The 26,604-nt window shown below is 39.0% G+C and overlaps 1 protein-coding gene across 2 annotated transcripts; it reads right to left on the reverse strand.

Moving 5' to 3' along the window:
* Positions 1 to 3,340: 3,340 nt before the first annotated feature.
* Positions 3,341 to 26,576, reverse strand: LOC131941296 (CD151 antigen). Of its 2 annotated transcripts, XR_009386630.1 has the most exons (7): positions 26,302 to 26,576; positions 22,471 to 22,671; positions 13,851 to 13,925; positions 8,424 to 8,534; positions 6,443 to 6,727; positions 4,487 to 6,181; positions 3,341 to 4,444 (listed from the first exon to the last, which is right to left on the reverse strand). XR_009386630.1 is itself a non-coding variant. In XM_059300488.1 (6 exons), exons 1-6 carry the CDS (start codon positions 26,365 to 26,367, stop codon positions 6,032 to 6,034), a joined length of 888 nt encoding a protein of 295 aa, XP_059156471.1. In that variant the 5' UTR covers positions 26,368 to 26,576; the 3' UTR covers positions 3,341 to 6,031. The 2 variants fall into 2 exon arrangements, 1 of the variants encoding a protein (XP_059156471.1); XM_059300488.1 differs by having other exon boundaries at positions 3,341 to 6,181.
* Positions 26,577 to 26,604: the final 28 nt, after the last annotated feature.

Raw genomic sequence — 26,604 nt, forward strand, 5'->3', positions numbered from 1 at the left:
CTTTTGGTGCTTTTAAAATGGCGATGTTTAGTGGAGAAATCTAGTGCAACACAGGCCACAAGCGTTAATAAAACTTAAAAATAAACTTTATTTATTTATTATGACAAGCTTTTTAAAAGCATCGGGAATAAAAGAAATAAAACATGGCGATCGGAAAAATGTCTGCCAGAAACACTGCCCACAGACAGACACACATACATCCCACAGACAGACACACATGCATCCCACAGACACACACACATACATTCATCTCCAACATTGGTTCTTAACCTAGGTCCGATCGATTCCTAGGGATCCTATCTGTCTCAAGGGTGCGGCGGAGGTCAAGACACACATAAAGACACACATCAAGACACACATCAAGACACACACCAAGACACACACCAAGACACACATCAAGACACACATCAAGACACACACCAAGACACACACCAAGACACACACCAAGACACACCACCCGACTTATATGATTCGCGATCAGATTTTGTCAATGCGGACGAAATAACTAATATTAGTTGTGTCAAACTAATTTTTTTTAAACGGTCCCAGAGCTTTTTTGAAAGTTGCTCTGTCAAGAACTCAAGATGCTGAGATAGTGGATACCACATTATTTCATATATCTCAAATAGAAATAAACCGGGAGTGATCTCCCCTAAATTTTCTCGAATATTCTTATATAAAATAACAGGGGATGGGAACTCGGGCTACAGACATGATTTTTAATCCATTTTAAATACTTAAAGTTTTAAAAATAGAATAAAATCTCGTAGACAAATTAATTGCACACCAAGTGAACGCCAAATAAAAAAGCGCATAATAGTGCGCAATATTATTAGTACTTTAAAAATTTACATTAATTTTTTGAGAAATCGGAAGTAGCGTAAATCACTACTTCCGGTCAACGGAAATTACTCAAAATATAACAGAAGGTAGAGACTTAGATCTTTTACTTACATGTAAAATTTCATTTATATATCTGAAATAGTACTCAAGTTATAGGCTTTTGAAAAATTCAAAGTAGAAAAACTTCCACTTCCGGTTATCGGAAATCGCTCAAAAGTTGATCAGGATCTACGATTTTGATAAAATACTTATATATGAAATTTCATCAACCTAGCTGTAACGGTACTCAAGTTATCGTGTTTACACACAGACAGACACACAGACATACGGACAGAATTGCAAAGTCCAGTTTTTACGACTCGATAACTCATAAAACGCCAAAACGTTTATATATTTGTATTTATAATTTTTGCCTGATTAAAATAAGTCCTCTATACTCCGGATGTGATGAAGGACTGAGGAGTAAAACGGTGGAAACTGTCAAAATTTCATGTTATTTTTGTGCACGATTACAATACTTTCTCTATACTTCGTATATACGAGAAAGTGAAAAGTAAGTGACCCACGACCCCCATGGAATTAAAAAGTCGAAATTAATAAGGAAATTTATAAGGATTAAAGTAAGATTTTCTTGTAGACTTTCAAAATAAATAAACATTGATAACTGTTTTAATACGATGAGTAAAATTTCAAATTAACTAGCCTCAACATTCGCAGTTGTGTTTTTGTTTACGCCAATCGCATGTTATTCTCAACATATAATATATTTCTGTGGTTTTACTTTCTCGTATATGCGAAGTAGGGGCCTATAGAGAAAGTCTTGTAATCGTACAAAAAAAAAATCGAAATGTTTGCAAATCTCGATGTTTTACAGCTCCCTTAATCGGAAAAACATAGCTTTGCAATCTTGACCGTATGTCTGTGTGTGTGTTAACACGATAACTTGAGTACCGTTACAGCCAGGTTGATGAAATTTCATATATAAGTATTATATCAAAGTCGTAGATCCGTATCAACTTTTCAGCGATTTCCGATAACCGGAAGTGGAACTTTTTCTACTTTGAATTTTTCAAAAGCCTATAAGTTGCGTACTATTTTAGATAGATGCATGAAATTTCACACGTAAGTAAAAGATCTAATTCTCTACCTTCTGTCAAATTTTGAGTAATTTCCGTTGACCGGAAGTAGTAATTTTCGCTATTTCCGATTTCTCAAAAGACGCATGTGAATCTATAAATACCTAATAATATTCCGCACTGTTATGCACATTTTATTTGGCGTTCATTTGGTATGCAATTCTTTTTTTCTACGAGATTTTATTCTATTTTAAAAAGTTTAAGTATTTAAAATGGATTAAAAATAATGTCTATATCCCGAGTTCCCATCCCCTGTTGTTTCCTATAAGAATAATCGAAAAAGTTTAGGGGAGATTACTCCCGGTTTAGGGGACGGAGAGGTCTAGCGGTAGAGTGCTGGACTACTAACCCTTAAGTCTCGAGTATGAATCCGGGTTCAAGTCAGTAGACCGTCCCTGAGTCCACCTAACTCTGATGGGTACCTAACTCACGTTAGGAAAAGTAAAGGCGGCTGGGCATAGTGCTGACCACACTATCTCTTCATATGCCAAGGTCACAGAAACAAGTGAACTCTACTTCACTTGCCCTATAGACCGTCAGGTTTGAAAAGGGAACTTTACTTTTTGCTCCCGGTTTATTATTATAGAAAACGAGCCGACCCGCAGCGTATCATACGCCGCTATTTAGTTGTATTATTTTCTATTTTTCAGTAATTTATAATTTGTGAATTCGACAGTACCAATGCTGCCATTGAAAATATTTGCTTTAAAACACTAACCCCCCCCCTTTCCCCTAACCCCGAACCTACACCCCCCCCCCCCCCCCCCCGTGAAAGCAGCCTCCTCTTAGTTATTTCTTAGTTACCTCCTGTAAGTTTAAAATCGAACTAAATTATCTGCCCCTAATAGAAACCCGGCTGTACGGCTCTACGATTTGTAAACATTTAGCTTTGTAAAAATTTAGAGTGAACACCGCTCACCAATGTTGGGGTGGGGTGGGGGGTGGTAGTGATAGCGATAGAGAGAAAGAGAGGGGACTGCAAGGAGGCGCTTGCAGCTTGTTTTCTAACTGATCCCAGAAGAGAATTATATATATAGATATGAACGTAAAGCTAATTCAATTGGGCGACAACAGCGTTTTCCCGGCCGTTTGACACACCTACGATTACGTTTGACACACCTACGATTACACGATTATGAAACTGGTGATGTTCGGCTACCTCCAGAAATGTTAACAACCGATATACAGGCGCAACCGGGGGTGAGTGAGATCATAGGCGTCGCGAGGCGGGGGTGCGGGCCGAACCAGGTGACACCATCTAAAATTGATTAGTTTATAACTAATTGTAATTAACAACTTGGTTTAATTATGTCCTTACTTCAGTGAACTAATTGTGAAAATGAAGAAATGATACAGACAAACAAACGTACAATACTGAATGTTTTATTACCAAAGGTAACAACAACCTACAGTAGTCTGTTTCTCATGACCTTTGACACAGATCCAAGGTTACAGTACATGTAAGGTTAAGGTCGATAAAACACAGCTTCAGTGCTTGTTCTCTACACTTGACAATGAAAAAAAAAACTTACAAGATCACTCAAAAACTAAAGTTACATTCAAATATTTTCGATTGGAAGATACTGGCCTATATGGGCATATAACCTTTAGTTTAAATCATCTCTCCAAGCAAAACTCAACGTAAATCATTTCTAAAGAAAAGAAAATGGCTGAACAGTTTGAGGGTAAATAAATGGCGCACGAGATGTTAGCTGTCAAGTAAAAGACTGAAGAAACAACTTTTTGCTGCGTCACGTGACCTTACAGTGTGTCATGTGACCTTACTGTTTGCTGCGTCATGTGACCTTCCTTACAGGTCGGTCAAAAAACTTTGGAACGTGTTAGTAGCGACACTTAACATTTATACAAAATGGCATTAGGACAACCAGTTGTACCAGCATCTATAGGTGCACCTACAGGTATTGGTGCACCTTTCAGGTGTTGGTGCACCTACAGGCGTTGGTGCACCTGTAGGTGAAGCACTCTGGAAGTTTGGTCTAGATAAAATACATATAAAATAGAAAATAGTGATGTATGTACAAAATATCTTTTCAATAGTGTAAAAACAATCAAAAAATGACAGCTATATTCAGATGACATGTAAATGTGCAGTTATGTAACCAGTGACACACCGTATGTAGGCCATATGTTGTGTGTTGTCTGATGACCATAGCACAGAAGACAACATTGAATGAGGACACACAAGCTGAAAACAACATCAAGAAAAGAAAAATATTCTAACCCCCCCTCCCCCCCCCCAGATACAAATAAACCACCTCCCCTATACACAAACATCTCCACCCAGAGTGTCACTAATCTCTCCCCCCCCCCTCTTTTTGTCGGTGGGTCCAGTGCTGACCAACGTCCAGTGGTTTGGCCAGCATGTGAACAACATTTTGTATTCGATTCTATGACAATGGTAAGATCTATCATGTGAATAACTTTCCAAACTTCAGGTTTCAGATCTAAAACTTCATGTTTCAGATCTAAAACTTCATGTTTCAGACCTAAAACTTCATGTTTCAGATCTAAAACTTCATGTTTCAGATCTAAAACTTCATGTTTCAGATCTAAAACTTCAGGTTTCAGAGGTTCATCTAAGCTCCTGATTCTAAAGTTATGCCATATTTCCACTAACAAAAAGAACATCAAGTTGAATGAAAATGACAGATAATGCAGTTAGCACTTAGTTTAAAAACTGAGCAGGCACACACACATACACAAGTAACCCCCCTCCTCTGCCCACACACACACAACACACCCACTCACACACTAGGTACAATTGATGTTTTCACGTCTGACTGGACTCATTGAGACAGATTCTAATTTTGTCAAAGTATTTTTAGATGACCTTATTAGCCCAGAGTTTTGATAGGAGTGTTAATTAGACTTTGTCGAGTGTTAATTAGACTTTGTCTAATTATTTAAAAAAAACACAACAGTCAGGTATTGCACAAAATATTCTCCACATTTAAAAGTTTTTGTATAAATCTCTGCCAATCAGATGGCAATTTGAGCGGAGATTAGAGCCAATCATCAGATGGTTGAGTGAATGATGATAGCACCATCTAAATAACAGAACCAAATCTCAAGTGTTGCTGGATATCCACTAAATAGTTGCTTCAAGCATCCAATGAATATTTGCTTCAAGCATTCACTGAATAGTTGCTTCAAGCATTCACTGAATAGTTGCTTCAAGCATTCATTGAATAGTTGCTTCAAGCATTCACTGAATAGTTGCTTCAAGCATTCACTAATTAGTTGCTTCAAGCATCCACTGAATATTTGCTTCAAGCATTCACTGAATATTTGCTTCAAGCATTCACTGAATAGTTGCTTCAAGCATTCATTGAATAGTTGCTTCAAGCATTCACTGAATAGTTGCTTCAAGCATCCACTAATTAGTTGCTTCAAGCATTCACTGAATATTTGCTTCAAGCATTCACTGAATAGTTGCTTCAAGCATTCATTGAATAGTTGCTTCAAGCATTCACTGAATAGTTGCTTCAAGCATCCACTAATTAGTTGCTTCAAGCATCCACTGAATATTTGCTTCAAGCATTCACTGAATATTTGCTTCAAGCATTCACTGAATAGTTGCTTCAAGCATTCATTGAATAGTTGCTTCAAGCATTCACTGAATAGTTGCTTCAAGCATCCACTAATTAGTTGCTTCAAGCATCCACTGAATATTTGCTTCAAGCATTCACTGAATATTTGCTTCAAGCATTCACTGAATAGTTGCTTCAAGCATTCATTGAATAGTTGCTTCAAGCATTCACTGAATAGTTGCTTCAAGCATCCACTAATTAGTTGCTTCAAGCATCCACTGAATATTTGCTTCAAGCATTCACTGAATATTTGCTTCAAGCATTCACTGAATAGTTGCTTCAAGCATTCATTGAATAGTTGCTTCAAGCATTCACTGAATAGTTGCTTCAAGCATCCACTAATTAGTTGCTTCAAGCATCCACTGAATAGTTGCTTCAAGCATTCACTAAATATATGCTTCAAGCATTGCTTCAGCTTGAAGCTTCCATTGAGCAAGTGTATTAAGCGTAATATTCCCTGTAGTCTCCCCTGGATGGGTAGGGTGACTTCTCCTGGTTGTGGGCCATGTCGTACACTATGTCGTCAGGCTGGGGCACGTACAGCGAGTTGAGCAGGTGGATCAGGTAGGACGTGATGCTGGTACAGATCACCTGGGGAGATAGCTTTTATACAGACAGCTGGGTGTGTTGGGGGGGGGGGGGGGGGGGGGGGGCTCACAGACCAGTTAAACCTTCTTACAGACCAGTTCAACCTTCTCACAGACCAGTTCAACCTTCTCACAGACCAGTTAAACCTTCTCACAGACCAGTTCAACCTTCTCACAGACCAGTTAAACCTTCTCACAGACCAGTTAAACCTTCTCACAGACCAGTTAAACCTTCTCACAGACCAGTTAAACCTGGATGACTGACCTGTAACACAAAGAAAAAGGCTGCGATGCCAATGACGACGACAATGTATCTGTCAAGAAAAGCTTGAAGTTTGATCTGACAGCCGTCCTTCCAGATGTCAGTGCTCAGCTCCCTGTCTGACTGGGCTACGTACATCTGGCAGTTGGTGGGGGACGACTGGTAGCGGTAGTAGTTCTTGCAGCAGGTGGCTGGCACCACCTTGGTTCCTGGGCTGTTGACTGACACTTGCATTAGCCAGGACGACTCCAAGTAGTCTAAGGGGGAATTCCCACCACAACACTCCAACTGGCAGGAGAAAAAGTCATCTCAGTCAAGTCATAGACATACATCAAGTCATGGACATACATCAAGTCATGGACATACATCAAGTCAAGTCATAGACATACATCAAGTCATAGACATACATCAAGTCATAGACATACATCAAGTCATGGACAAACATCAAGTCATGGACATACATCAAGTCATGGACATACATCAAGTCAAGTCATAGACATACATCAAGTCATGGACAAACCTCAAGTCATGGACATACATCAAGTCATGGACATACATCAAGTCATAGACATACATCAAGTCATAGACATACATCAAGTCATAGACATACATCAAGTCATGGACATACATCAAGTCATGGACAAACCTCAAGTCATGGACATACATCAAGTCATAGACATACATCAAGTCATGGACATACATCAAGTCATGGACAAACCTCAAGTCATAGACATTCATCAAGTCATGGACATACATCAAGTCATGAACAAACCTCAAGTCATGGACATACATCAAGTCATGGACATACATCAAGTCAAGTCATGGACATACATCAAGTCATGGACATACATCAAGTCATGGACATACATCAAGTCATGTACACTGTGACACTACTTCGGTCTTCTTTTATAATAGTTTAAATTTATTAATGCTCAAATGGCCTAGAGCTCTCTTTTATTAAACTAAGAAATTTTCCACCAGACTCATGTGGCAGTGTTCACAACTGTGCTCGTGCTACTTGTGTTTTGGATCCCCCCAATAGTCCTTGACCTTTATGTCGATATCCCATAATCCTTTGGTGATAGAAATATAAAAAGGAGAATTTCACAACACACTGCGCGAGACACCCACAGAGAGAGAGAGCACAAGTTATCCATATTGTGATTTTTAGATTAGGTAGCAATTTCCTCAAAGTTCTAGTGTATACTGGATCTTATTTTCCTAGAGTGTAGGTTGTGTTGATTAATTAGGAACTTTATCAAGTGTTAGTAGTTAGAGATCTGAGTGTTATTCTTGAACTAGTAAGTTGGGTTTTACATTATTAGATATTTTCTACATTGTATTTTATTAGTTAGTTTAAAATTGTTATGTTTTAGGTTTTATGTCTGATTAAAAGTCCTATTAGATTCAGGAGTTCTTTGTATTTATAAATTCACCCTAGACATTAGTTATTGAGTCTATGAAGAGTTTCTGTTTTTTAGTAGTTCTTTTATAGTTTTATTTAGATTCAGTCCAGAAACCCACCCGAAAGAATCCGGGTATTATGTAAGTTAATTTAGTAGTAGAAGTTTGTAACATATAGTGGGGGCTCGTCCGGGATCTAATTTGTCTTTCAAGTTTAAATATTCCTAGGAAAACTCTAGATCTAGTTATTTCCTCACAGTTCAGAGATAGCAAACAGTTTCCTGGACTAGTCCATTTTATTTAGGTCAAGGAGAGTTATTGATCGTGTTCCTGTTGGACAATCTTATTTTGGTAGGGTTGTTCTCTTTTGTTGTGTGTAGTTTGATCAAAGATGGAGTCGTTTCTTTCCAACCCTTCGGTCGAGGCATTAGAGAAACTAATACGGAAAGATCTAATTGCTGTTGTGTTTTTAAATTCTTTCGGGAAGTACGTAACAACACACATCAAGACATGGACAAATGTCAAGTCATGGACAAATGTCAAGTCATGGACATACATCAAGTCATGGACATGTGTTTACCTCAGATTGCATGATGTCAATGACCCTTGTAACCATCTTGGAGTAATCTTGCACATAAGATGTTTTGATCAATTTTTGCAGTGTGTCCCCACGTACAAGACTTCTCTCCAGCTAAACCAGACATTGAAAGGTGTCAATCATGAGGCATCATTACAATTGGGTTGAGATAGAGCATTAGTTCATTAGAAAATAATTAACTGCTCAATTAAAAAATTAAATCAGTAAGTTAGAGAATTAACCATTTAGAGAATTATGTATATTAATTTGCTAATTTAAAGGGATATGCATGGCTTTTTTTCTATTTTTTACTTTTTACTATTTTTTTAATACTTTTACCATGTTTGGCACACGAAAGTAGATATTAAACAGCAAAAAAGGGTTAAAAACAATTTTGGTTGTCATGGAAACCCAAAAAAAACTCCACCATTTTGAAGTTTTCGGTACTTTTAAAAATGTTAATGCTTTTTTACTTTCTCGTATATACGAAGTATAGAGAGAGTATTGTAATCGTGCACAAAAATAACATGAAATTTTGACAGTTTTCACCGTTTTACTCCTCAGTCCTTCATCACATCCTGAGTATAGAGGACTTATTTTAATCAGGCAAAAATTATAAATACAAATATATAAACGTTTTGCCGTTTTATGCGTTATCGAGTCGTAAAAACTGGACTTTGCAATTCTGTCCGTATGTCTGTGTGTAAACACGATAACTTGAGTACCGTTACAGCTAGGTTGATGAAATTTCATATATAAGTATTTTATCAAAATCGTAGATACTGATCAACTTTTGAGCGATTTCCGATAACCGGAAGTGGTACTTTTTCTACTTTGAATTTTTCAAAAGCCTATAAGTTGCGTACTATTTTAGATAGATGCATGCAATTTCACATGTAAGTAAAAGATCTAATTCTCTACCTTCTGTCAAATTTTGAGTAATTTCCGTTGACCGGAAGTACTAATTTACACGATTTCCAATTTCTCAAAAAACGCATGTAAATTTATAAAGTACTAATAATATCCCGCACTTTTATACACATTTTATTAGGCTTTCACTTGGTGTGGGAGGGAGTGGTCTAGCGGTAGAGAGCTGGACTGCTAACCCATTAGTCTCGAGTTCAAATCCGAGTTCAAGTCAGTAGACCGTCCCTGAGTCCACCCAACTCTGATGGGTACCTAACTCCTGTTAGGGAAAGTAAAGGCGGCTGGGCATAGTGCTGACCACACTATCTCTTCATATGCCGAGGTCACAGAAACAAGTGAACTCTACTTCACTTGCCCCATAGACCGTCAGGTTTGAAAGGGAAACTTCACTTGGTGTGCAATTCTTTTTTTTTACGAGATTCTATTCTATTATAAAAAGTTCAAGTTTAAGTAATTAAAAATGGATAACAAATATTGTCTATGTCCTGAGTTGCCATATCTCGTAATTTTATATTAGAATATTCGAGAAAGTTTAGGGGAGATCACTCCCGGTTTATTATTTATGCACCTATAGCAATCAAATTTAAACTGCTTATATTTCAGTATATATTAAAACTTTTGTCATGACAACTTTTTGATATAGCTACAAGTAAGAATTTTACAAAGTCTAAAAACTGTACCTTTTTAGTATATAAAAGTTTCAAAATTTGCATATTAATTACCAAATACTTTTTTCTATGAAAGCCATCACAATTCCCTGGTGAAAAAAGTTGTATTTTTGCATGAAGAACAATTACTGAAATATGGTGGGCATTGTTTAATTAATAAATAAACCGGGAGTGATCTCCCCAAAACTTTCTCGAATATTCTTATATAAAATAACAGGGGATGGGAACTCTGGCTATAGACAAAAATTTTAATCCAGTTTAAATACTTAAAGTTTAAAAAAAATTTCATAAAGAAAAGCGTGGGTCACTTTAGTATCAATTGGATACCTTCACTAATGTTTAGGAAGAGACCCACGCTTTTCTTTATAGTTATTTAAATAGTAGTCTATAATTTATTTTCTACTTTTTAGTGCATTAGTACATAAAAGCTTGTGATTAAAACATTTTTTATGAAATTTTTTTTCAGTACTTTATATGTTTTATTTACAATAGAGTTACATGACTAAAAACCATTGCGTGCCTACTGAACTTGATGGCGCAGCTATTGAACATGATGACGCGTGTGGTGTGGTTGGATAGACATGCCTACTAATTCTGTCCAAATTTTAATTAATTCATAAAAAATTAATTAGGCATCCAATTAAGTCAAATTTAATTTCAGATTGCATTGTCTTCATGTCTTGACCCACGTGTCAAATGTGAATCGTATCGGTCAAGTAGAACTGTCCGCATTTTCACTCCTGCGTTTCGATCTAGACTGACGACAGACAGTCGAGGAAGTGAGTTAAATAAAAGCTTGTAAAAATAGAATAAAATCTCGTAGACAAAAGAATTGCACACCAAGTGAACGCCAAATAAAAAAGTGCATAATAGTGTGCAATATTATTAGTACTTTAAAAATTTACATCAGTTTTTTAAAAAATCGGAAGTAGCGTAAATTACTACTTCCGGCCAACGGAAATTACTCAAAATTTAACAGAAGGTAGAGAATTAGATCTTTTACTTACATGTGAAATTTCATTTATCTATCTGAAATAGTACTCAAGCTATAGGCTTTTGAAAAATTCAAAGTAGGAAAAGTACCACTTCCGGTTATCGGAAATCGCTCAAAAGTTGATACGGATCTACGATTTTGATAAAATACTTATATATGAAATTTCATCAACCTAGCTGTAACGGTACTCAAGTAATCGTGTTTACACACGGACAGACACACACACACAGACAGACACACGGACAAGATTGCAAAATTATGTTTTTCCGTATCAGTGAGGTGTAAAACGGCTCGATTTTTTTTTGCACGATTACAATACTTTCTCTATACTTCATATATACGAGAAAGTAAAAAGTAGTAGGCTTTTTTAGTGTTAAAAACCTGCAAACTGAGAAAAACAGCCAAAATTAACGAACAGTAGGTCACAAAAATACCATACATGACAACTTACCTCATCCCTGTAGATGACCCCATACAACTTACCTCATCCCTGTAGATGACCCCATACGTGACAACTTACCTCGTCCCTGTAGATGACCCCATACGTGATAACTTACCTCATCCCTGTAGATGACCCCATACGTGACAACTTACCTCATCCCTGTAGATGACCCCATACGTGACAACTTACCTCATCCCTGTAGATGACCCCATACGTGATAACTTACCTCATCCCTGTAGATGACCCCATACGTGACAACTTACCTCATCCCTGTAGATGACCCCATACAACTTACCTCATCCCTGTAGATGACCCCATACGTGACAACTTACCTCGTCCCTGTAGATGACCCCATACGTGATAACTTACCTCATCCCTGTAGATGACCCCATACGTGACAACTTACCTCATCCCTGTAGATGACCCCATACGTGACAACTTACCTCATCCCTGTAGATGACCCCATACGTGATAACTTACCTCATCCCTGTAGATGACCCCATACGTGACAACTTACCTCATCCCTGTAGATGACCCCATACGTGACAACTTACCTCATCCCTGTAGATGACCCCATACGTGACAACTTACCTCATCCCTGTAGATGACCCCATACGTGATAACTTACCTCATCCCTGTAGATGACCCCATACGTGATAACTTACCTCATCCCTGTAGATGACCCCATACGTGACAACTTACCTCATCCCTGTAGATGACCCCATACGTGATAACTTACCTCATCCCTGTAGATGACCCCATACATGATAACTTACCTCGTCCCTGTAGATGACCCCATACGTGACAACTTACCTCATCCCTGTAGATGACCCCATACGTGACAACTTACCTCATCCCTGTAGATGACCCCATACGTGATAACTTACCTCATCCCTGTAGATGACCCCATACGTGATAACTTACCTCATCCCTGTAGATGACCCCATACGTGATAACTTACCTCATCCCTGTAGATGACCCCATACATGACAACTTACCTCATCCCTGTAGATGACCCCATACGTGACAACTTACCTCATCCCTGTAGATGACCCCATACATGATAACTTACCTCATCCCTGTAGATGACCCCATACATGACAACTTACCTCATCCCTGTAGATGACCCCATACATGACAACTTACCTCATCCCTGTAGATGACCCCATACGTGATAACTTACCTCATCCCTGTAGATGACCCCATACGTGATAACTTACCTCATCCCTGTAGATGACCCCATACGTGATAACTTACCTCATCCCTGTAGATGACCCCATACGTGATAACTTACCTCATCCCTGTAGATGACCCCATACGTGACAACTTACCTCATCCCTGTAGATGACCCCATACGTGACAACTTACCTCATCCCTGTAGATGACCCCATACGTGATAACTTACCTCATCCCTGTAGATGACCCCATACAACTTACCTCATCCCTGTAGATGACCCCATACGTGACAACTTACCTCATCCCTGTAGATGACCCCATACGTGATAACTTACCTCATCCCTGTAGATGACCCCATACGTGATAACTTACCTCATCCCTGTAGATGACCCCATACGTGATAACTTACCTCATCCCTGTAGATGACCCCATACATGACAACTTACCTCATCCCTGTAGATGACCCCATACGTGACAACTTACCTCATCCCTGTAGATGACCCCATACATGACAACTTACCTCATCCCTGTAGATGACCCCATACGTGATAACTTACCTCATCCCTGTAGATGACCCCATACGTGATAACTTACCTCATCCCTGTAGATGACCCCATACGTGATAACTTACCTCATCCCTGTAGATGACCCCATACGTGATAACTTACCTCATCCCTGTAGATGACCCCATACGTGACAACTTACCTCATCCCTGTAGATGACCCCATACGTGACAACTTACCTCATCCCTGTAGATGACCCCATACGTGATAACTTACCTCATCCCTGTAGATGACCCCATACATGACAACTTACCTCATCCCTGTAGATGACCCCATACGTGACAACTTACCTCATCCCTGTAGATGACCCCATACGTGACAACTTACCTCATCCCTGTAGATGACCCCATACGTGACAACTTACCTCATCCCTGTAGATGACCCCATACGTGATAACTTACCTCATCCCTGTAGATGACCCCATACGTGACAACTTACCTCATCCCTGTAGATGACCCCATACGTGATAACTTACCTCATCCCTGTAGATGACCCCATACGTGACAACTTACCTCATCCCTGTAGATGACCCCATACGTGATAACTTACCTCATCCCTGTAGATGACCCCATACGTGACAACTTACCTCATCCCTGTAGATGACCCCATACGTGATAACTTACCTCATCCCTGTAGATGACCCCATACGTGACAACTTACCTCATCCCTGTAGATGACCCCATACGTGACTGCTCCAACTGTTAACCCCATGGCTGCCACTAGTCCAATCAAGTACTGGACAAGGGAAGAAAGTCAATCAAACAGTGGGGATAGGGTTAATGGTCCAAGGTCTAGCATCTATTTCAGGCCTAATGGTCTAACATCTACTGAAGGTCTAATGGTCTAGCATTTACTGAAGGTCTAATGGTCTAACATCTACTGAAGGTCTAATGGTCTAGCATCTACTGAAGGTCTAGCATCTACTGAAGGTCTAATGGTCTAGCATTTACTGAAGGTCTAATGGTCTAACATCTACTGAAGGTCTAATGGTCTAGCATTTACTGAAGGTCTAATGGTCTAACATCTACTGAAGGTCTAATGGTCTAACATCTACTGAAGGTCTAATGGTCTAACATCTACTGAAGGTCTAATGGTCTAGCATCTACTCAAGGTCTAGCATCTACTGAAGGTCTAATGGTCTAACATCTACTGAAGGTCTAATGGTCTAACATCTACTGAAGGTCTAGTGTGCTAGCATCTACTGAAGGTCTAATGGTCTAGCATCTACTCAAGGTCTAGCATCTACTGAAGGTCTAAAGGTCTAACATCTACTGAAGGTCTAATGGTCTAACATCTACTGAAGGTCTAGTGTGCTAGCATCTACTGAAGGTCTAATGGTCTAACATCTACTGAAGGTCTAATGGTCTAGCATCTACTGAAGGTCTAATGGTCTAACATCTACTGAAGGTCTAGCATCTACTGAAGGTCTAGCATCTACTGAAGGTCTAGCATCTACTGAAGGTCTAATGGTCTAGCATCTACTGAAGGTCTAAAGGTCTAGCATCTACTGAAGGTCTAAAGGTCTAGCATCAACTGAAGGTCTAATGGTCTAGCATCTACTAAAGGTCTAATGGTCTAGCATCTACTCAAGGTCTAGCATCTACTGAAGGTCTAATGGTCTAACATCTACTGAAGGTCTAATGGTCTAGCATTTACTGAAGGTCTAATGGTCTAGCATCTACTGAAGGTCTAAAGGTCTAACATCTACTGAAGGTCTAAAGGTCTAGCATTTACTGAAGGTCTAATGGTCTAGCATCAACTGAAGGTCTAAAGGTCTAACATCTACTGAAGGTCTAAAGGTCTAGCATTTACTGAAGGTCTAATGGTCTAGCATCTACTGAAGGTCTAGCATCTACTGAAGGTCTAATGGTCTAGCATCTACTGAAGGTCTAATGGTCTAGCATCTACTGAAGGTCTAATGGTCTAGCATCTACTGAAGGTCTAGCATCAACTGAAGGTCTAATGGTCTAACATCTACTGAAGGTCTAATGGTCTAACATCTACTGAAGGTCTAGCATCTACTGAAGGTCTAATGGTCTAGCATCTACTCAAGGTCTAGCATCTACTGAAGGTCTAATGGTCTAGCATCAACTGAAGGTCTAATGGTCTAACATCTACTGAAGGTCTAATGGTCTAGCATCTACTGAAGGTCTAATGGTCTAGCATCAACTGAAGGTCTAATGGTCTAGCATCTACTGAAGGTCTAAAGGTCTAGCATCTACTCAAGGTCTAGCATCTACTGAAGGTCTAGCATCTACTGAAGGTCTAAAGGTCTAACATCTACTGAAGGTCTAGCATCTACTGAAGGTCTAATGGTCTAGCATCTACTGAAGGTCTAATGGTCTAGCATCTACTGAAGGTCTAAAGGTCTAGCATCTACTGAAGGTCTAATGGTCTAGCATCTACTGAAGGTCTAATGGTCTAGCATCAACTGAAGGTCTAATGGTCTAGCATCTACTGAAGGTCTAGTGGTCTAACATCAACTGAAGGTCTAAAGGTCTAGCATCAACTGAAGGTCTAATGGTCTAACATCTACTGAAGGTCTAATGGTCTAACATCTACTGAAGGTCTAATGGTCTAGCATCAACTGAAGGTCTAATGGTCTAGCATCTACTGAAGGTCTAATGGTCTAGCATCTACTCAAGGTCTAGCATCTACTGAAGGTCTAGCATCTACTGAAGGTCTAAAGGTCTAGCATCTACTCAAGGTCTAGCATCTACTGAAGGTCTAGCATCTACTGAAGGTCTAAAGGTCTAGCATCTACTCAAGGTCTAACATCAACTGAAGGTCTAGCATCTACTGAAGGTCTAAAGGTCTAGCATCTACTCAAGGTCTAGCATCTACTGAAGGTCTAGCATCTACTGAAGGTCTAAAGGTCTAGCATCTACTCAAGGTCTAACATCAACTGAAGGTCTAGCATCTACTGAAGGTCTAAAGGTCTAGCATCTACTCAAGGTCTAGCATCTACTGAAGGTCTAGCATCTACTGAAGGTCTAAAGGTCTAGCATCTACTCAAGGTCTAGCATCTACTGAAGGTCTAGCATCTACTGAAGGTCTAAAGGTCTAGCATCTACTCAAGGTCTAGCATCTACTGAAGGTCTAGCATCAACTGAAGGTCTAAAGGTCTAGCATCTACTCAAGGTCTAGCATCTACTAAAGGTCTAGCATCTACTGAAGGTCTAGCATCTACTGTAGGTCTAATGGTCTAGCATCTACTGAAGGTCTAAAGGTCTAGCATCTACTGAAGGTCTAGCATCTACTGAAGGTCTAGCATCTACTGAAGGTCTAGCATCTACTGAAGGTCTAGCATCTACTGAAGGTCTAAAGGTCTAGCATCTACTGAAGGTCTAGCATCTACTCAAGGTCTAGCATCTACTAAAGGTCTAGCATCTACTGAAGGTCTAGCATCTACTGTAGGTCTAATGGTCTAGCATCTACTGAAGGTCTAAAGGTCTAGCATCTACTCAAGGTCTAACATCAACTGAAGGTCTAGCATCTACTGAAGGTCTAAAGGTCTAGCATCTACTCAAGGTCTAGCATCTACTGAAGGTCTAGCATCTACTGAAGGTCTAAAGGTCTAGCATCTACTCAAGGTCTAGCATCTACTGAAGGTCTAGCATCAACTGAAGGTCTAAAGGTCTAGCATCTACTGAAGGTCTAGCATCTACTAAAGGTCTAGCATCTACTGAAGGTCTAGCATCTACTCAAGGTCTAGCATCTACTCAAGGTCTAGCATCAACTGAAGGTCTAAAGGTCTAGCATCTACTGAAGGTCTAGCATCTACTAAAGGTCTAGCATCTACTGAAGGTCTAGCATCTACTGTAGGTCTAATGGTCTAGCATCTACTGAAGGTCTAAAGGTCTAGCATCTACTGAAGGTCTAGCATCTACTGAAGGTCTAGCATCTACTGAAGGTCTAGCATCTACTGAAGGTCTAGCATCTACTGAAGGTCTAAAGGTCTAGCATCTACTCAAGGTCTAGCATCTACTGAAGGTCTAGCATCTACTGAAGGTCTAGCATCTACTAAAGGTCTAATGGTCTAGCATCTACTGAAGGTCTAGCATCAACTGAAGGTCTAAAGGTCTAGCATCTACTCAAGGTCTAGCATCTACTGAAGGTCTAGCATCAACTGAAGGTCTAAAGGTCTAGCATCTACTCAAGGTCTAGCATCTACTGAAGGTCTAATGGTCTAGCATCAACTGAAGGTCTAGCATCTACTGAAGGTCTAATGGTCTAGCATCAACTGAAGGTCTAGCATCTACTGAAGGTCTAATGGTCTAGCATCTACTGAAGGTCTAAAGGTCTAGCATCTACTGAAGGTCTAATGGTCTAGCATCAACTGAAGGTCTAGCATCTACTGAAGGTCTAAAGGTCTAGCATCTACTCAAGGTCTAGCATCTACTCAAGGTCTAGCATCAACTGAAGGTCTAAAGGTCTAGCATCTACTGAAGGTCTAAAGGTCTAGCATCTACTCAAGGTCTAGCATCTACTCAAGGTCTAGCATCAACTGAAGGTCTAAAGGTCTAGCATCTACTCAAGGTCTAGCATCTACTGAAGGTCTAGCATCTACTGAAGGTCTAATGGTCTAACATCTACTGAAGGTCTAGCATCTACTGAAGGTCTAATGGTCTAGCATCAACTGAAGGTCTAATGGTCTAGCATCTACTCAAGGTCTAGCATCTACTGAAGGTCTAGCATCAACTGAAGGTCTAAAGGTCTAGCATCTACTCAAGGTCTAGCATCTACTGAAGGTCTAGCATCTACTGAAGGTCTAAAGGTCTAGCATCTACTCAAGGTCTAACATCAACTGAAGGTCTAGCATCTACTGAAGGTCTAAAGGTCTAGCATCTACTCAAGGTCTAGCATCTACTGAAGGTCTAATGGTCTAGCATCTACTGAAGGTCTAATGGTCTAGCATCTACTGAAGGTCTAATGGTCTAGCATCTACTGAAGGTCTAATGGTCTAGCATCTACTGAAGGTCTAATGGTCTAGCATCTACTGAAGGTCTAATGGTCTAGCATCTACTGAAGGTCTAATGGTCTAGCATCTACTGAAGGTCTAATGGTCTAGCATCTACTGAAGGTCTAATGGTCTAGCATCTACTGAAGGTCTAAAGGTCTAGCATCAACTGAAGGTCTAATGGTCTAGCATCTACTGAAGGTCTAATGGTCTAGCATCTACTGAAGGTCTAAAGGTCTAGCATCAACTGAAGGTCTAATGGTCTAGCATCTACTGAAGGTCTAATGGTCTAGCATCTACTGAAGGTCTAATGGTCTAGCATCTACTGAAGGTCTAATGGTCTAGCATCTACTGAAGGTCTAATGGTCTAGCATCTACTGAAGGTCTAATGGTCTAACATCAACTGAAGGTCTAATGGTCTAGCATCTACTCAAGGTCTAGCATCTACTGAAGGTCTAATGGTCTAACATCTACTGAAGGTCTAATGGTCTAGCATCTACTGAAGGTCTAATGGTCTAACATCTACTGAAGGTCTAAAGGTCTAGCATCTACTGAAGGTCTAATGGTCTAGCATCTACTGAAGGTCTAATGGTCTAACATCAACTGAAGGTCTAATGGTCTAGCATCTACTCAAGGTCTAGCATCTACTGAAGGTCTAATGGTCTAACATCTACTGAAGGTCTAATGGTCTAGCATCTACTGAAGGTCTAATGGTCTAACATCTACTGAAGGTCTAAAGGTCTAGCATCTACTGAAGGTCTAATGGTCTAGCATCTACTGAAGGTCTAATGGTCTAGCATCTACTGAAGGTCTAGCATCTACTCAAGGTCTAGCATCTACTGTAGGTCTAGCATCTACTGAAGGTCTAATGGTCTAGCATCTACTGAAGGTCTAATGGTCTAGCATCTACTGAAGGTCTAGCATCTACTCAAGGTCTAGCATCTACTGAAGGTCTAATGGTCTAGCATCTACTGAAGGTCTAATGGTCTAGCATCTACTGAAGGTCTAAAGGTCTAGCATCTACTGAAGGTCTAATGGTCTAGCATCTACTGAAGGTCTAGCATCTACTCAAGGTCTAGCATCTACTGTAGGTCTAGCATCTACTGAAGGTCTAAAGGTCTAGCATCTACTGAAGGTCTAATGGTCTAGCATCAACTGAAGGTCTAATGGTCTAACATCTACTGAAGGTCTAATGGTCTAGCATTTACTGAAGGTCTAATGGTCTAGCATTTACTCAAGGTCTAATGGTCTAGCATCAACTGAAGGTCTAATGGTCTAACATCTACTGAAGGTCTAATGGTCTAGCATTTACTGAAGGTCTAAAGGTCTAGCATTTACTCAAGGTCTAGCATCTACTGAAGGTCTAAAGGTCTAACATCTACTGAAGGTCTAAAGGTCTAGCATTTACTCAAGGTCTAACATCTACTGAAGGTCTAATGGTCTAGCATCTACTGAAGGTCTAGCATCTACTCAAGGTCTAGCATCTACTGAAGGTCTAGCATCTACTGAAGGTCTAATGGTCTAACATCTACTGAAGGTCTAATGGTCTAACATCTACTGAAGGTCTAATGGTCTAGCATCTACTGAAGGTCTAATGGTCTAGCATCAACTGAAGGTCTAATGGTCTAACATCTACTGAAGGTCTAATGGTCTAACATCTACTGAAGGTCTAATGGTCTAACATCTACTGAAGGTCTAATGGTCTAGCATCTACTGAAGGTCTAATGGTCTAGCATCAACTGAAGGTCTAATGGTCTAGCATCAACTGAAGGTCTAATGGTCTAACATCTACTGAAGGTCTAATGGTCTAGCATCTACTCAAGGTCTAGCATCTACTGAAGGTCTAAAGGTCTAGCATCAACTGAAGGTCTAATGGTCTAACATCTACTGAAGGTCTAGCATCTACTGAAGGTCTAATGGTCTAGCATCTACTGAAGGTCTAATGGTCTAGCATCTACTCAAGGTCTAGCATCTACTGAAGGTCTAAAGGTCTAGCATCAACTGAAGGTCTAATGGTCTAACATCTACTGAAGGTCTAATGGTCTAGCATCTACTGAAGGTCTAGCATCTACTGAAGGTCTAGCATCAACTGAAGGTCTAATGGTCTAACATCTACTGAAGGTCTAATGGTCTAGCATCTACTGAAGGTCTAATGGTCTAGCATCTACTGAAGGTCTAATGGTCTAGCATCTACTGAAGGTCTAAAGGTCTAGCATCTACTGAAGGTCTAATGGTCTAGCATCTACTGAAGGTCTAATGGTCTAGCATCTACTGAAGGTCTAATGGTCTAGCATCAACTGAAGGTCTAATGGTCTAACATCTACTGAAGGTCTAATGGTCTAACATCTACTGAAGGTCTAATGGTCTAGCATCTACTGAAGGTCTAGCATCTACTGAAGGTCTAATGGTCTAGCATCTACTGAAGGTCTAATGGTCTAACATCTACTGAAGGTCTAATGGTCTAGCATCTACTGAAGGTCTAATGGTCTAGCATCAACTGAAGGTCTAATGGTCTAACATCTACTGAAGGTCTAATGGTCTAGCATCTACTGAAGGTCTAGCATCTACTGAAGGTCTAATGGTCTAGCATCAACTGAAGGTCTAATGGTCTAGCATCTACTGAAGGTCTAATGGTCTAACATCTACTGAAGGTCTAGCATCTACTGAAGGTCTAATGGTCTAACATCTACTGAAGGTCTAATGGTCTAGCATCTACTCAAGGTCTAGCATCTACTGAAGGTCTAATGGTCTAGCATCAACTGAAGGTCTAATGGTCTAACATCTACTGAAGGTCTAGCATCTACTGAAGGTCTAGCATCTACTGAAGGTCTAATGGTCTAGCATCTACTCAAGGTCTAGCATCTACTGAAGGTCTAATGGTCTAGCATCAACTGAAGGTCTAATGGTCTAACATCTACTGAAGGTCTAATGGTCTAGCATCTACTGAAGGTCTAATGGTCTAGCATTTACTGAAGGTCTAATGGTCTAGCATCAACTGAAGGTCTAATGGTCTAGCATCAACTGAAGGTCTAAAGGTCTAGCATCTACTGAAGGTCTAATGGTCTAGCATCTACTGAAGGTCTAATGGTCTAGCATCTACTGTAGGTCTAATGGTCTAGCATCTACTGAAGGTCTAATGGTCTAACATCTACTGAAGGTCTAATGGTCTAGCATCTACTGAAGGTCTAGCATCTACTGAAGGTCTAATGGTCTAGCATCTACTGTAGGTCTAATGGTCTAGCATCAACTGAAGGTCTAATGGTCTAACATCAACTGAAGGTCTAATGGTCTAGCATCTACTGAAGGTCTAAAGGTCTAACATCTACTGAAGGTCTAATGGTCTAGCATCTACTCAAGGTCTAGCATCTACTGAAGGTCTAAAGGTCTAGCATCAACTGAAGGTCTAATGGTCTAACATCTACTGAAGGTCTAGCATCTACTGAAGGTCTAATGGTCTAGCATCTACTGAAGGTCTAAAGGTCTAGCATCTACTGAAGGTCTAAAGGTCTAGCATCTACTGAAGGTCTAATGGTCTAGCATCTACTAAAGGTCTAATGGTCTAGCATCTACTCAAGGTCTAGCATCTACTGAAGGTCTAATGGTCTAGCATCAACTGAAGGTCTAATGGTCTAGCATCTACTCAAGGTCTAGCATCTACTGAAGGTCTAATGGTCTAGCATCTACTGAAGGTCTAATGGTCTAGCATCAACTGAAGGTCTAATGGTCTAACATCTACTGAAGGTCTAATGGTCTAGCATCTACTCAAGGTCTAGCATCTACTGAAGGTCTAAAGGTCTAACATCTACTGAAGGTCTAGCATCTACTGAAGGTCTAATGGTCTAGCATCTACTGAAGGTCTAATGGTCTAGCATCTACTGAAGGTCTAGTGTGCTAGCATCTACTGAAGGTCTAATGGTCTAGCATCTACTCAAGGTCTAGCATCTACTGAAGGTCTAAAGGTCTAGCATCAACTGAAGGTCTAATGGTCTAACATCTACTGAAGGTCTAGCATCTACTGAAGGTCTAATGGTCTAGCATCTACTGAAGGTCTAAAGGTCTAGCATCTACTGAAGGTCTAAAGGTCTAGCATCTACTGAAGGTCTAATGGTCTAGCATCTACTGTAGGTCTAATGGTCTAGCATCTACTGAAGGTCTAGCATCTACTGAAGGTCTAGTGTGCTAGCATCTACTGTAGGTCTAATGGTCTAGCATCTACTGAAGGTCTAGTGTGCTAGCATCTACTGTAGGTCTAGTGTTCTAGCATCTACTGAAGGTCTAGAGTGCTAGCATCAGTCATAAAAGGCTCTCTAACTGACTTACCACAACCAGAGGTAACTTCTTCTTCAGGCATCCCCCAATGAGTCCTGAGATGGAGAATGCCACAATGACAGCCCCAGCTGCCAGAGAGATGTAGATGAGAATGAGGTACCTGTCCAAGCCAATGTCTATCTGAATGTATTCATTGGTCCAGAAGTCTAGACGGAACCACAGCACAATACCAAATATGGCTGCCCCAACCAGCTGACAGAGAAAAAAACATGTTCAGTACAGTTGTTTCAAGTCAGCTGACAACTAATTTTAGAAAACTGCAGCTCAACACTAAACACATCCTTAAATCTGTGTTGTCCCTTTCTTAACCTAAAATTCACTACATGTGTAAGTGTATGAGATGGCTGGCTCTTTGGGGGGGGGGGGGGGGGGGGTTGAAATCGACCAGAGAGAAATGAAAAACGAATGAAAGCTGTATGCAAGCAAAGTAGTGACAGAAAGCATAAATCAATTGCCCAGAAATGGCGGCGTACTTTTCCAGCGGGTTCGACATCATCTACCCCTAAATGGAAACTAAACTTTCTTTCATAAAAGCTATGGTTTCTAAAATATGTAAAAGATCTCATGAGCGACCAAAGCTTTTATGAAAGCAAGCTAATTAGTTGTATGTACTTATTTTTCAGAGCATTTAAAAGCAGTTGCTATTAAAGTGTTTTGTTTAATTTGAGTAAGCTACCATGGCACTTAACACAGAATTGGCTATTTTTCTTTAAAAACACCCAAAACATCTTAGTAATAAAACTTTATAATTAGTATGTCAATTAAGGAAATATTAGGCATATTTACTATAAATTCTACATACATTGTAAGACATTACATGCTTAGTTTAAAAATAGATCCCCATAAATTAATACCCAAAAATTAAAAATAGAGCAGACAAGAATCTAGATCTATTCCTGGAAAAGACAGCACACTATAGATAGATTACGCACAGATTCACTTTTTTAATTGTAAAATTTAGCCTACTTCATTTTATTACAGTCCACCTACAGCCTACAGTGATAAAAAAAATAATCAATTCATCGCAATGGACACCAGCGAGAAAAGTCTCAAAGGTATTTGAGAGGTCCATAAATTAATTTAAAAATCATGCACGACGTAGTTACAATTAATATGGATATAAAATCCTGCCTATCTGTTTTTTTTCGGACTTTACTAAAGATTGGATGTATTTGATGTTTTTAATATTTTCAGTAACTAAATAAAAATTAAAAAAAATAAGCAAAAACAATTTGGTTTTCACGTGTAATGGCGACATAAACAATGGCATCCTGTTATTCGATAGGCCGCCATAAATTTTATTGTACACATTGTAAGCTAAAAATAGAAAAACTAGGTCATGGGGTTTAAATTTGCATTGTTATTTAAAAACTTGATCTGCAAAGTTTTGTAAACAAAATAACTATAAAGTGGGGCTGTCAGAAATCGATCACGGAGTTCCTTTACAGCCAATCAATGTTTGTCTTACGAAAGTGAAACATCGGGTTATAATTTAGGCTTGATGAAAATAAATAGAAATGTAGCCTTAAACTCAACAAATTATTTTCAAGTTCTCTGGATCTGCAACTTGTATAGCATTGATTCTAAAAATATTAAATTTCTGAATTAATTTTAGGCTTAAGTTTTTAATAAAATTTTATCTTTTATTATTTTTACGGTCCTAAATCTAAAAAAGCACGTTTTTATTCCATGTCAACAACATTACGGAAGGATTTTCATCAACTCACTGGTGTCCATTGCTAATACAATATTACTTTACATAATTTTACTTCTTCTGTACCTGCTATAAATAAATTAATAATACTAGACTTAGCAGTTCATTCTGCAAAAAACAAAAATAAGTTGTTTTATCCGACAAAAGCATAACAATGATGTAACAGTACTAAAAATGGCTGACAGAAATGAATAATTTAATGTTGCATCTGTACCTCACGTGAGAAACAGATTTTGGAATAAAGAAAAAATAAGACATGGTAAATATTTCAAATATATATTAATCACTTATTAGTCTATTGCGGGTAGGGCATTTCATCCGGGTGGTCGATCATTTTTGGCAGCAGTTCCGTTTCCACAAGAAATCATATTATTAATTACTGCTACATATCTTACAAAATTTTCTGGCATTTTAAGGCCTAGTGTCCATTTCCTTAGTGCCTCACACTAAAATATGGAGATTTTTGCAAGATTAACAGTTTTTTCATGTGTTGTAGATAGGACCCTTAAAATTAAAAACGTACAAAAATGGAGAATGTCGTTTCAGTATTAGATGTCAGGTTCTAGGAGAAGGTTTACTATGTAATAGTTGACTACCGCTTATTCTCTCCAAGACCCTAGGGTATGTGGTGCAAATATGTATGCGCATGCGCAAGCAATCTTTGTGTATAACATTCAGCTTCTTGACATGGTGTCAACTATTAAGGTGGTCGAAGCACACCAGATAGCTTGCTCTGGTGGCCGTGGGTTCCATTCATTTGAGCTATGAGCTTGTTTTTTTTTTTTGGCTATTTTTTCTTATTTCACTTAAAACAAGCTGAAGTTGAACTTTTGAAGGGTTACAGTTTAGCTACAGGGTTACCATTCATGATCGCTATTAAGGCATTAGGGTTTGGGGCAGTTTTTCTTTCAGAATTTTTCTCTGGGTGGCACTTGAATTTTTCAGGAGGGGGGGGGGGGGGGGGTTCAGGGGTACAGCCTCCCAAAGAGATGCCTAAAAGAAACTCTGGTTAGGGATGATTAAGGTTTTGCATTAGGGTAAATATACGCATGTACCGTACAAAATTGTGGTTCGGGGGTTTTATTGTCAAAACAAACATCTATTATCCCATTGCGAGGTTGATAGATCGATAATTAAGCTTAATTATATGAAAAATAGACAAATAAGAAGTATAAATAAAAAAACATGAATAGCCTCGCAACAGAGCCTCTTTCTCAATGGCGATGACGTCATGTTAAAAATAAACGCTTTTGATGACTTTCTTGTATAATAATTAAGATTTCCCTATGATTTTTAAAAAAATTCCATTTTTTTTCATAGAAAGTTCAATCTAATTATGGCACACACACTAGCACCAATTTGGTTGAGTCTAGGTTAGTAATTAAAATTTTAAAAAGCTCAAAGTTGACCAATTTTTTCGTTTGGTCTACATTATCGGGAGCAAATTTAAATTTTGTTTTCTGCCATAGACATTACTATCACCTAAAAATAACTTAAATTAGGCCTACACAGAAAAACCACCCTTTTTAGCGTGATTAATATTTTAAAACTTATGTTGAGATAGACAATTAAACAAAGCAAAAAAAAAATGTGTCCAATCGTATGCCAGGTTAGGTAGCCATATAGAATATATTTTCTAGATCTAGTTGTTAGCAACCGACCACTCCTTTTACTTTTAGGTTTGTGAGCATCGCAATTAGTCACCTTTCTTTCACATCACTAGATTTAGCTTCGGCTGATAATGATATTACATTATGATTATAATACATATTGCTGTCCTAAAACAATAGACTTAAAATTTAAAATTAGGCCTAGGCCTATCTAAAATATTATTAAATCTAGAATTTAGATCTAGATCCTAGTACTTAAGTACTAGACTAGTACTAAACTTACTAAAACTAGATCTATTAGTAATTTTTAGTATAATCATAATGTCAATGAGTAGATCTATACTCTATAGCCTACTATAATGTATAAGTATTATCAAGTACGTAGGCCCTAGGCCTAGGCCTATAGGCCTATATAATATATATAAATTATATAGATTCTAGGCCCTATATAAGTAAACTTAAGTTAACTTGAAGTTAGTAAGTTAAAGTATTACAAACCCATAAAAAGCACAAGAAAATTGTCAATACAACTTTCAAGCAAAAGAGTTTTTGATCGGTCCTCATTGTAATTTGTTTTATTTATTTTTTACGATGGATCATCTCATAATTAGATTTTCTAGTAGACTCTAGATCAAATTTTCTAGATCTAGTCTAGACTTAGTTGTTCTGGATACAATTCATTATCGGGAGTCCAGATCGTAGGTGATTCAACTCCACAGACTTTGTTGTTAGTTCCTACTTCCGTGTGACCTCGATTTTGTCCAAAAGGGGGCGTCTTCTGTGTTTCCTGTGTGTCACAAC

This window comes from Physella acuta, unplaced genomic scaffold (assembly GCF_028476545.2).
Source record: "Physella acuta isolate Inbredline_101_S28 unplaced genomic scaffold, ASM2847654v3 ptg000355l, whole genome shotgun sequence".
NCBI lineage: Eukaryota > Metazoa > Mollusca > Gastropoda > Physidae > Physella > Physella acuta.